The sequence below is a fragment of the Labrus mixtus genome, chromosome 10, assembly GCF_963584025.1.
Source record: "Labrus mixtus chromosome 10, fLabMix1.1, whole genome shotgun sequence".
Lineage (NCBI taxonomy): Eukaryota > Metazoa > Chordata > Actinopteri > Labriformes > Labridae > Labrus > Labrus mixtus.
The window spans coordinates 16,234,535-16,246,345 of NC_083621.1; the positions used below are offsets into that span (position 1 = coordinate 16,234,535).

The following is an 11,811-nucleotide window of genomic DNA, read 5'->3' on the forward strand; positions in this document are numbered from 1 at the left end:
CACCCCGGGGGGGGGGGGGGGGGGGGGTGGAGGAACAAGAGCATAGGCCATTGGCAGTGACACCCGGTCGCATGAAAGAAGCCAATATGCAGAAACACACACACAGAGAGACAATACTGGTTCAATGGGACGTGCTGCACGAGCAGAACTGTCAATCAGCACCAGGCTGCTATGATATCAGACGCGTTTTATAATCCTAAAGTCTGTCCTCATGAAGAACGGGGGAACATACGTAGCTTGGATCATTTTTGGCCAATATACCGATTTAGCAGTGTTCGAAATACATCCCTTGTGTTAGCTGCAGACTCAAACTGGTTTCAACAGAAGCTGTGCGCCTGCTGTGTTCAGACTTTGTGATGTGCAAAAAGACCAGAAGACAACAGCCAAGCTAGCACGCTAATGAAAGAACAACAACCTTGATCCCACAGACAAACAAAGATTTATAAAACTGATGAGAAATGAAGACAACCTGCTATTCAAAGATCCTCTAAGTAATCATATGTTCGATTTAAGTTAAAGTTATTGGGTTGATAAAATTGGACGTGATCTCTGTGCATTTTGGTCCTAATAAGCCTGTGAAAACTACCATTAAACGCTCCTCACTGATGTGTCCTTGTTCTGTGTTTTCCTCCAACAGGTCAGCATCTGTTTGGAGTGCAACAGCAGCAAGCTCAGAGGTCTGAAGCGGAAGTGGATCCGCTGTTCAGCACAAGCCACAGTCCTCCACCTGAAGAAGTTCATCGCCAAAAAGCTTAACCTGACATCGTTTAATGAGGTACCTACAGATAATAACACGCTCCGTTAGACCGCAGAGCAGCCGGCTCAGAGAACACCACTGCCAGATCGGTCATATTCTTAATGTAGTTTAAGTCACTTTACTGCAGAAATAACAGGATGTGATTGATTTCCTGCAGGTTGAGAACAGTTCTGTACATGTTGATGACCTTTAATCTAACAGCTTAGAACTGAAAAACCTTATTCCATTGTTAGACGCATGATTTAACCCGCACAGTGCATCGGTCTTATTCATAAAAAATGGCGTTTAAATCGTAGAAAATCACCTGAGTTCATCCATTTTTCTTCATGGTGTGTTGAAAGGGTGGTAGGACAATGATGAGTTATTAGAGAGACAGATTTGTTTGCCTTCTTCTGGAGTCCAAAATTATGTTTTTCTGCATTTTTTGTGACTAAATGAGATCACTGTTCTCATCCATTTTAATTCCAAAGCTTTACGATCAAAATGTACAACTGCATGTTTTCTTCCAAACTGGATTTGTAGCATTTTGAAACAAATCTTTTTTTTATTTTTTCATTCTTGGCCTTTTTTTGTTTCAACATGTTTGGCTCACGAGCTGGGCGATGTGGGCTGTGTGTCTAAGAAAAGTTTAGTTTAATCACACTGAAGGTCAGTTTAGTCGACTTTTCTCTGCTGACTCATGAAACGACATTTAGTTTTTGTTATATTTAGTCGAGAACAATCCTTTATGTCTAATTTGTCTTCTTTTTTTATTGCCTTTAACACTCGCTCAGAGGACTGTGGGCGATTATTTGACAGATGGATTTTTAAGAATGCCATACATACCCATCATAGGCGCCCGTGTGTCTTATATTCTGTGATTTTTTTTTTGTGTGTGTTACTTCTTCTCGCCTGCTGTCACAGAAATGCGTGGGTAGGCTTCATTATATCGCCGGCAAACAACTTTAGTGAGGTGTCCACTCTCCCCAGCCGCCATTGTTGTCCTTTCTGTTGACTATAAAAAGCTGTTGTTCAGACACATTCTGCTTTTAGCTGCAGAGCTTTACATCACTTGACTTTTTCCACAGAACACAATAACCCATAGTTTCATACGCAAACATGTGAGAGTTTCCATTGGGTATTGGTCGATTATCTTCTTAGCTAAAAACAAATCCCAGATACGAAAACGCTGGTGAATGTTTCAATCTTTGAAACTTCAGAGGTCGTGTTTAGGAGGAAATGTCTTCTGAAAAACATTTTTGTGAATTAGGTCCTAGTCTCTGTTAATCTGACGCCCATTTTCTCAATTAACAGATCCATTGTTTTGATCTTTAACATTTCAGGAACAAGTGAAAACTTTATGTAACAATGTCCCAGAGTCAAAATGAAATTATTCAAATCGGTTTGTTTTCTGCTGCCTATAGCCAAAGGAAACGGAAGATTGTTAATTTACCTTAACATTGGACAAAAAAACCAGCAAAAATTCAAATGTGAAATTTTGAGAGAGAGAACAGTTTTAAGATTTAATAAGAACCTTATCAGAGCTGTGATGCATAACCTTGTTGATGACAAGGAGAATAAGGATTTTTTTTTTGTAGTTTAATCGTCAAACTTCTTTTATTCCACCACAAAAACATTTTTGTCTTCCAAGATGAAATCACAGCTCTTCACTCTTCCCTCTTCCCTCGGGATTAGTTCAGTTTTTTTTGTTTTTCCCCCACACCTGGACAGTTTCCCTCACTGTCAGTGCTGACTAATGCTGCCCCGGTGTTTATGAATCAAGGCGACTTGCCGTGTGTGCCAGCAGGTGACGCTGTGGCAGTGTTTGATTACAGACTCCCCTCCCTCTGTGTCTCAGAGTATCGATCAGCACATGCAGATGTGAGGCCGTGCTCAGCAGAATATCAATGTTGACTTCACAGGAGGATTTGGCTGGATTTGGCGAGCTGGCCCCGTGTTCAGTATTGAATTTTCTGTGTTTTCCCTGAAAAGCCCCGCTGTCGCTCAGGAGCCAGGGGCCACTTTATGACTCAAACAAGCTTCATTTTCAAGACACAGAGATGTAATAACTCAGACAGATGAGAGCAGGAGGGGGCAGCATGAAGGGAGTAGAAGTGTTGTTTCTGCATCAGAAGCAACAGTTCAGTCATCCTGTAAACCTCTCTGTAGGAAATGAGAGATCTATTCCCAGCATGATCAAAAGTTGAAGCACCCTTCTGTTTGACATTGTTCACTTCTTAGCTCTTCTTGTTTTTCTCTAACAGCTGGACATTTTATGCAACGAGGAAATCTTGGGAAAGGACCACACTTTGAAATTTGTTGTTGTGACAAGATGGAGATTTAAGGTAACTCTTTCAAAAGACTATAAACTGTAAAACTTTAATTAATGGCCCAGGCTTTGAGTCACTTCAGTCTATAAAATGAGCCTGCTTTAATTGGGACAGGCGTCAATACAAGACAAGTTTTTCGGTAATTCAAGTTTTATACTTAGGATTTGTTTACTTTTGGTCTTTAGAGTATCATTAATTGACTTTTAGTACAAACTGTTAAAACATTTTTATTTTTTAATTGTAGTTGTACAAAGCTGAAAAGAAGAGTAGGTTAACTCTTACTACGCCTCATCATGTGCAGCAAAGCTTAGTTGGCATGGTTAGCTTAGCTTGGTTAAGCTAATTGATGTTTTTAGGAGATATATAGCAGTCAGCCTTTAAGAGATTTCCTCAAACTGCTGCTCCTGCTGAGTTTGTGTCTTTGTCTCTCTCTGCAGAAATCCCCCCTCCTGCTCCATTACAGACCCAAGATGGATCTGCTGTAGCGAAAACGGACTAAACGGTTGTTGTTGTGTTTCTTTTGGGCCAGGTGGCCGCAGACTGTGCCGAAACCTTTTTTTATTTATGCAAAGACGATCAACCAACCAACACCAAGCAAACTCCCGACGGTAAAAGTCAACACAAGCCAGCAACATCGGGATCTGACAGGGAGGGGGGGTCGGATGGGGGGGACGAAAAACAACACAAACTGGCAACCTCCAGCACAGAAACTGCAACACTGGTTTGTTTTTAAGAACTCAAACAACCTTCTTTTTTTTTTTTTTTTTTTTTTTTTTGAGTCCGCGACATCCTAGATATGTGAACAAAGGAAAAAAAAAAAAAAAGAACAAAAAAAATTTGGAGAGAAAGCATATATTTATACTTTTGTACAGAAGAGACACATGGAACCAAGACACTACTGGTGCTCTGTTTACACACAAACAAGATGTCGGGAATCACGTGACCGTCTTTTTCAGCTTCATGCAGATTTCCTCCTCCTGAGACGACGACCGCGAGGAAAGGAGGACATTTTTCTATAAAAAAAAAAGGTGTTTCTCTTTTTTTGTTTCCTTTTCACAACACTCAACTCGTCTTGGGAGCACAGAAAGTTTATGGAAAAGTTATATAACAGGCATCAATCTGAAGCTGTTTTATCAAGTCTCTGAATCCGTTTTTTTTTTTTTAATTCTTTTCATTTTGTCTCATTTTGATATTGGGTTCTTGATGATTGTCAATTGTGAATAGGCTTACAAATGTTTTGTGTAGTAATTTATGTTCTATATACCAATATTGTACATAAAATGTCATTACAGAGAGAGAGAGAGAGATTGAAAGAGAGACTTTAGACTGTTAAAAAAAAAAGAAGAAGAGTGGATCCAAGAAGTGCTATCTATATTTTGGGCGATAAGAGGTGATAAATTAGGATTTTTAAAAGACAGACTGATTATCAGTATCAAAATATATAAAAGCATTTTTATGTTGTCTGGGAAAGACACAAAACAAATATATCAAATCCTCTGCCAGGTCGTGTGAACGTGGGCTCTTGATGTGTTACGTTGCTCCAGTAGCATTATGAGAATTTAAGGCAGACAAGAAGAAAGCTTCCGATCCATCCTCCGTGCTCCTCATCTCACCTGCCTTCCAAGGAACACAGATACCTTTTTGTTTGTTGTTGTTTTATTTTCTTCTTCTCCTTTTTTTTTTGACACCCAATATCAACCATTTCTGTCTTAACAATAACGCTACTTAAAACCCTCATGTTCCAAAATGCCTGCAAGACATAAAAAAAACTCTATTTGTGCATTTGAGAACTGAAGTAATTTTATTGATTTTAATCACACCGTGCACTCCTTTGCATCCATCCTCATGTCTCTGCAGTCTTTCAGCAGAACACCCGTACTCCCACATCTTTACAGCTTTTAGGTTGAGCTCTCAGCATCAGTGTCGACGCCCTGCGCCCTCATACCATGCTTCCATCTATTGATATCGTGCTGCAAAAGTCTCTCAACGCTGCAATAGAACATGTGCGTTGCAACTTTAGTCTCAATTGTGTTCAAATGCTCCTTCTTTCTCAGTTCTGCTATTTAAACCTGAGTCCATATTGTGCAAAAACAAGGAGCAGTATGGACATTTTCTGACCTGCAGAAAGTGAAATAAGATTTTTAATTTCAGAACAAATAGTAGACTTTTCTCACCAGAGCTGGACTTCTCCTGTGTGAGGCGCCTCAGCTGGCTGGTTCTAAACTCATGAGTGGAGATTACTGATGGCACATGAATCTGTTTTTATGGGGTGTTTTTCGGTTACTTCTCACTGCCAGTTAAGAGTTTCAAAACGTGTGAAGAGTTTCTGAAAGACGAGAGGATTTTTATCCGTCTCAAAATCAGAGAATAACTTGGAAATTTTTTTTTGCAGGATATACTTCAAAAGACACAAATGTATCGGTCTTTTTTTTTTTTTTTTTTAAGGAAGTAACGTGCAAATTCAGGTTTCAAACAGGGACTGAGGGATTTTTTGAACCTTTTTTTAATGAAGTTCTGGATAAAAATGACTACTGTTTGGTCATTTGGTGCTCATAAACGTGTGTTTGTTAGTGCTGTAACTGTGATACAGCAAACCAATGTTTTTTGGTTTCTCAGCAAAATGTCTTAAACTTGCAACATTCAAAGCAAACTGTCTTTAACGTAAACCACAACTGGATCCCTGAACGCCTCGTCAGACCTCAAGTAGTATTACCTCACTGTTCTGCGACATTTATTTAACCCTCTGTATCGTACCTACCCATAACACGCTGTATGTTCCCCTGCAGGGTTTCTATCCATCCAACTATATGCATTTTAAAAACCTCTCATAAGAAGAACCTTTCTAAAGGTAGGAAACAACTCCAACTCCAGCATTTTGGTTTTTTGCAAAACATAATATTTAAAACAAAGATGGAGAATCTGCTCTGAAAACTCGGACAAATGTTTAGGAACCCTGCACAATAAGGACCTATGACGTGTGTGTCTCTGATGAACTTTTGAAAGCATACAGGTCTGTACCTAACCAGCTCAACCAAAACTCCTCCTGTGGTTTTTGGTAACAACTCTACATGTTTCGGTTCACTTCTCACCGTTTCTTCTAAGTTTCCTGCTCTTTACCAGCCTTTGTAAAAAGGGTCTTTGTTTTGGGTTTTTGTGACATTTTAAGTATCAAGAAAAGTCTCAGTCTTTCAGCTTGTATTCAGAGATAAATGGGATGAACAAATATTACAAATAGAATCAGCAGCACAAACTTTTAGCAGATATTTTTCACTCTCTTTGAATCTTACAGCGTTTTTGTGGCTGTAGTCTTTCTGTGAACGTTGTCAGCCCTCACAACGTTGAGCAACTTCTTCATGAGTATCAGACATAAGGTTGGGTTTGTTTCCTCAGATGGAACAAAATGGACTAAAATGGAGTGAGTGTACCCTTACAATGTAAAACGAAAACCCAAAACAACAAGCCCTACCAGTTTGATAACAACCCACAGGACTGATGTACCCATGTGCACTTTTATGTCTTTGTAAGTGCAGACTTGGTGTTTTAAAGGCTTATAATCAGGTTATTTCATAGAGATAAGGTCACTGTCAGTACATTGTTTCCTCAATGTCTCTGAGGTTGACCTCACATTGATCTGGTTTGCTGTTAGAAAAAAATTATGTTTGAACCCGATATCAGAAAACCTAAAAGTGATTTTCCTTCCAGAGTCGTCTTCAGTGTTTCATCCTGTGACCCTTCAACCTGTTTCTGATAAACTCTCCTAAATGTTAAGAAGCTTTTTCCTCAGGTGATGAAGCTAAACACCCCTCCCCCCCACAAGGTGCTATAAAATAACTGCAAACTGTTTTTTTTTCTACATTACTGTAACAGAACGGTGCATTCACTGCTGTGTGGGAATGACTGGCGTTGAATCAAAGGTGACACATCAGTATTTGTTCATTTATTCCTGGTTTTTGTTGAACATGGTGGTGTTCACACCGCACCTTTTGTTGTCCTCTCACATCAGAGTTTCCCCTCGTCTGTATTTCAGACGTCAGCTCTTTGATCTACAGATCTTTACTACAGTGTCAGATGAGCTCTTTGGGCTTTGTTTCCAGTTGTTACCTGCAGGTTTGATGCAACAGATCCCCTCCTATCCTAATAAACTCTTCAACACACACAGGCTATTTAATGGGCAGCATTTGTACAACAAACTACACACAAGCTGTGCTTCTTCACAACACACAACAATCAAGTGATTCAAAGAAGTTAATCCCACTCTATCCTTAATAGTTCTGTCCCTATGTGAGGAGCAGTCAGATGCTTATTTCACATTTTAAAACCTGTTTTCTGCGTGCAATTTACTACTACTACTGTGTTTGCTCGACCTAAACTTAACACTGTACCCGAATGCATCCAGTATAGACATATGAGCACAGAAGCTGCTCCTCTGTCATCCTGCAGACATTGCTTAGCCTAAAAGTTACATGTTTCAGACTTAGGAAAGATGTGCATAACATAATCATGTTATGTGCTCTTTTAGGAAAATTTGACTAATAATTAATGGATAATTCTTTTTTTTTTGTAACAGTTAAACTAATCCCAATAATATCTTAATAAAATAATAATAATCTTGCTGGTCATATAGATTCTAAATGATATTCATTAGATCACAACAGGTTTCAATTCACCTCAGTCATAGTTTAACACTGTGTTGGTTAACGATCCAAAAGCCTGTTGCATGTGCATATATCATATGCATCATGTGTATTTTAACAGAAAATGTACGGATTGCATTCATACATATTTGACCTGTATGCTTATAATGACTAAAAATGTGCAACAGGCAACTCTTGCACTAAAGATTTCTATAAAAAAGCTGATCATGGTCTTAAACGTTCCCGTCGATTAAAAAGAAAACAGTGTTTTGTTTTGCAGCTGTTTGCATCTATTTTACAACCTGAGTGTCTCTCCTTCCCCCCAAGTTACATCACACAGTAGAGAGAAGAAAAACACAAAACTCTGATGTGAGAAAGTTTGGATAACACAGAAAGCTGCAGTGTGAACAAAGCCATGTCATGTCTCTGAGAGCTGTGTGATGATTGGAGGAACCTGGTGGGAAATGGTGCAGTGTTTGCCACAGTGACGGTCAGAAACTGTCTCTGCCGCTGGTGCTCTCTTTTGGTGCTAACAACTCCCTGGTTTTAAATCTTCAAACTTCTTGGAGAAAGGTGGAATCAGAGACAGAAAAAGCACTGTGTCGCAAATTTCTCACGTCGCTGTTTTCACACGTCTTTGCACTGTTTGAGTCCTGGAGTTCCTTTGCGTGTCTGAGCTGTGCAGATCAAGAACATGCCAGCTCCTGTTCTGTTTGTTATTGATTTGTCGGGTTTTGGTTAACCCACTTGTCTAGGCTTGTTATGGAAAGCAAACAGAGGGAGTTTTTAAATAAGACTGTGACGCACATGATGCTGTGAAAATACAAAAAAACTGGTGAGAAATGGAATGCAAGCTGCAGTCTCCTCCTGCCTCACACTTATTGTTGGCTTCTCTGGTGAGACGCTGTCACCTTTTCTGAGTCTGATAGTTTCTCTGCAAGTGTGCAACATCCTTAACTAAAGAAAAAAAAATCACACACGGTTGATCTTAGATGAAAGTCTCCAAAGTTCTCCAGAGCTCTTGGGAGATTTGACCTTCAAAAGTCTGTATGTGCCGGCTGCATTCTCCCACCGCCCTTGCACCAGAGTGGATCAATGTTGCCGCTTTATATATCGGGGCTAACATTGAAACGTCAGTGCTGCCACACTTGACAGACAAGCTAAGAGGCTTACAGGAGGCTCCAGTCTGCTTCGCTGCTGATACGGGATGGTATCAACTTGGAAAGGTCTCCGGCGTGATGGGGAGGCCTGGATCTGTCAGAGCTTCGGCTCTCGGGCCTCATCTTCTCCGCTCTGACCTTGAACACCTGTCGGCTTGTTTCGTTATCGTGTGCATGGATCTGTGTGCGGCTCGGGGGTTGAGCTGAGTCGGTTTCACATCTTCGCGTCTTCAAAGTCAGAACCAGGAGATCGTTGTATACCTCTAGTAAACAATGTGTCTGGATTTGCTTTGTGCAGGGAGTTTCTCTGAGAGCTTGGAGACTTCTCTAAAGGCAGCAACGTTCATTTCAAGCTTGTTGGCAGCAGAATCATTCCTGGCAACTTTTGAAAAGCCTCTTCTGTGTTCTTTCCTCCGTAATAAGTGTCCACTCCAGGAGTGTGATAGCTTTCTTTGTTGCCCAGCTCATTCGTTTCCTTCATTTTCAGAGTCCTCCGTAAAGCCTGGTAATCTCCCATGCCGGGCTTTGTGTGTGTGTGTGTGTGAAACCTCGAGGGTCACTTAGACGGCTACATGGACTGAAAACACACTCCAGAATATATTTCTATATCTGTCTGTTGTCTGGCTGGGGTAGCACCGCTCAGTTCTGCAGCCGGTGGCTCCTCTCTGAAAAGGCTGCTCGGCTCTGAAAAGTCCTGCGTTCACGTGCACACAGAGCCACGTCTCTGTGGGTGGTGCAGTTCTGACCGGTTAAAATATGGATTGTTTCACCACTTGAGGGTTGTGACTGTTGCTTTTAGAGATTGTTCCCCAGCCGTAGGATCGGCAAGGTTGCTTCTTCAAAGATGCAGAATCTGAAATTGCCCCCCCCCCCCCCCCCCCCCCCCCCCCCCCCCCCTTTTTTGTTTGTTTTGTGTTTTTACGAGAGCTAGAATGAGACTGCTGGTTTCAGAAATCGGGAAAACCAGTCAACTGCTACCAAACCTGCAAACAGTTATACTCCCTCGTGAGCCATAGCAGATGTCACCAATAATCTGTCCACTTTATTTTGATTATTGTTATTTATTAATGCTGAAAGTGACTCCTGCAGTAGTTTCATGCTTAGTGAGTTTTTGAGAAGAGATTTGTACTCACAAATTTGCTCTGTTTCGATTTCCTTTTTGTTTTTTTGTGAAACACATTCTTACTCCAAACTCGTGAATTCAAACTGCTTGGTTTGTGGCCCTGAACTTCAAAATGACTATTTCAGTTCCCCTCTAGTGCCCTTTGTGCAGACGTAGGCTCTGCAATCAAGTCAGCTACAATAAATATTCAATCTAGGGTTTTCATAAGCCATAGTACATGAGCAGCATCAGATTTTTAACCGACGCTTGCAGACAGCTTTTCACATTTAAAGACTTTTGACGTTCACGATAAAATGCAGTATGTTAAGGCGTCAAGAGTACTTCTAGCTTGAGGGAAAGATCCACATTTGGGTTTAAAAAGAAGCACTAACTGTTACATAGACACTTAGATATGTTGCATTAATGCAGCGTATACGACCGATCAATAGAATGCAACTTAACAGAAAGTCTGCAAGCAAACTCCTGCACAGTCTATCTTGCGAATATGTTTTTATTGGCTGATGAAGGTCTAGTCCTGAAACATTACCAGACAATAAATATATTTTTGCAAGCCAGACAGTGTGCAGGAGTTTGCTTTCAGTTTGTGTTGGACTCATTCTTCTCCTACGCAGCTGTTTTCTGAAACAGATGTGCAAAGGAATGGTTCTATTTTCAAGTGGAAAGAGTCAACCTCTAAAGAAGTCAGGGGATTGAACTACCCCGACCTTCACCCAAAGTGGACTTTCCTGCTCTCTATAACTATGTATCAAGACTAAAGGGGTACCTATAGCTTCAGATTTTGACACGTTCAGCCACTGACTAAACTCATGTATTTTAAAACCATGCAGTGAGAATGATCTAACTTTGCATAAATTGCTTAAATTTACGAATTTACAAATATTTCCCTTATTTTTTTGTATAATTCTACGTGTGTTTATGACTACACAATGCTCTGTCCACATAACAAACATATACCTGTCTTCATTTTTTAAGGTCAAGCTAAAAACAGAACTAAATTGTGTGAATCTGGTAATGTGGTTCTTGTATTTGCAAGGAAAATGTGCAATATACGGTTCTCAGATGGTTCCAGGTTTTCAGCATAGAACTCCAATCTCTTTTGTCTAGTATTACTTTTGACTGTTTTTCTGTTTTCCAGTCAGTTCCTCAGGTCACTAAACACCTTCTGGTCCAGAGGGTGACCAGGAAATCTCAGAACATACACTAATGCACCCGGAAAAAAGAAAAAAAAAAAAAAACACGACTGGATTTTATTTTGAGTCTCGTCTCTCTGTTATCGTTTCCCTGTTTTTTCTCCTGTGACTATTTTTATTTTCAGGTTACTCATTCAAGCACTCATTCAGGTGTCCTTTCCTTGCCTCCTTTTGTATTCTCGTTATTTATTGCACATGTTTGAACTGGTTTTCATTGCCACATTTAAATTCAAGGAGTTTTGGGGTCTAGAATGGGGCTGGAATTTCTTACGTACAAAAACTACAGAGGCTTTTGTCAAAACCTAAGTGTGTATTTCATCAATAAATGCCTTTAAAAGTGCTCCTCCTGCTGTTCTGACTCATCTGTGTAGTTATCATGTTCACATTTGAATAGCTGTGTTGCATAACCTTCAATATGTCTGTCCATTATGTTGACATTTCATGATTCTGCTAAAACCCTGATGGTCACTTTCTAAAAAATGTGACTCGTTTTGAACAATTCAACGATGGTGACTCTTTGTGTGATCATGTTGAGATGTAAAAGAAAGCCTTCCAATTTGCAATATCTCTGCAGCTTTAAGGACATTCTCACTGCCCATTGGCTCATTGTTTTTTGGTTCTGCAGCCCATTTGTTTCT

General features: G+C 40.2%; 1 protein-coding gene across 1 annotated transcript in view; it reads left to right on the forward strand.

Annotated features, from left to right (window-relative positions):
• Positions 1 to 11,513, forward strand: part of LOC132982205 (polycomb group RING finger protein 3) — a 63,985-nt gene extending 52,472 nt beyond the window's left edge. The window contains exons 8-10 of the mRNA XM_061048558.1: positions 638 to 775; positions 3,001 to 3,081; positions 3,504 to 11,513. Of these exons, the coding sequence (XP_060904541.1) occupies positions 638 to 775; positions 3,001 to 3,081; positions 3,504 to 3,551 (267 nt within the window). The 3' untranslated portion in view covers positions 3,552 to 11,513. The remainder of the gene's footprint in view (positions 1 to 637; positions 776 to 3,000; positions 3,082 to 3,503) is intronic.
• The last annotated feature ends 298 nt before the right edge of the window (positions 11,514 to 11,811 follow it).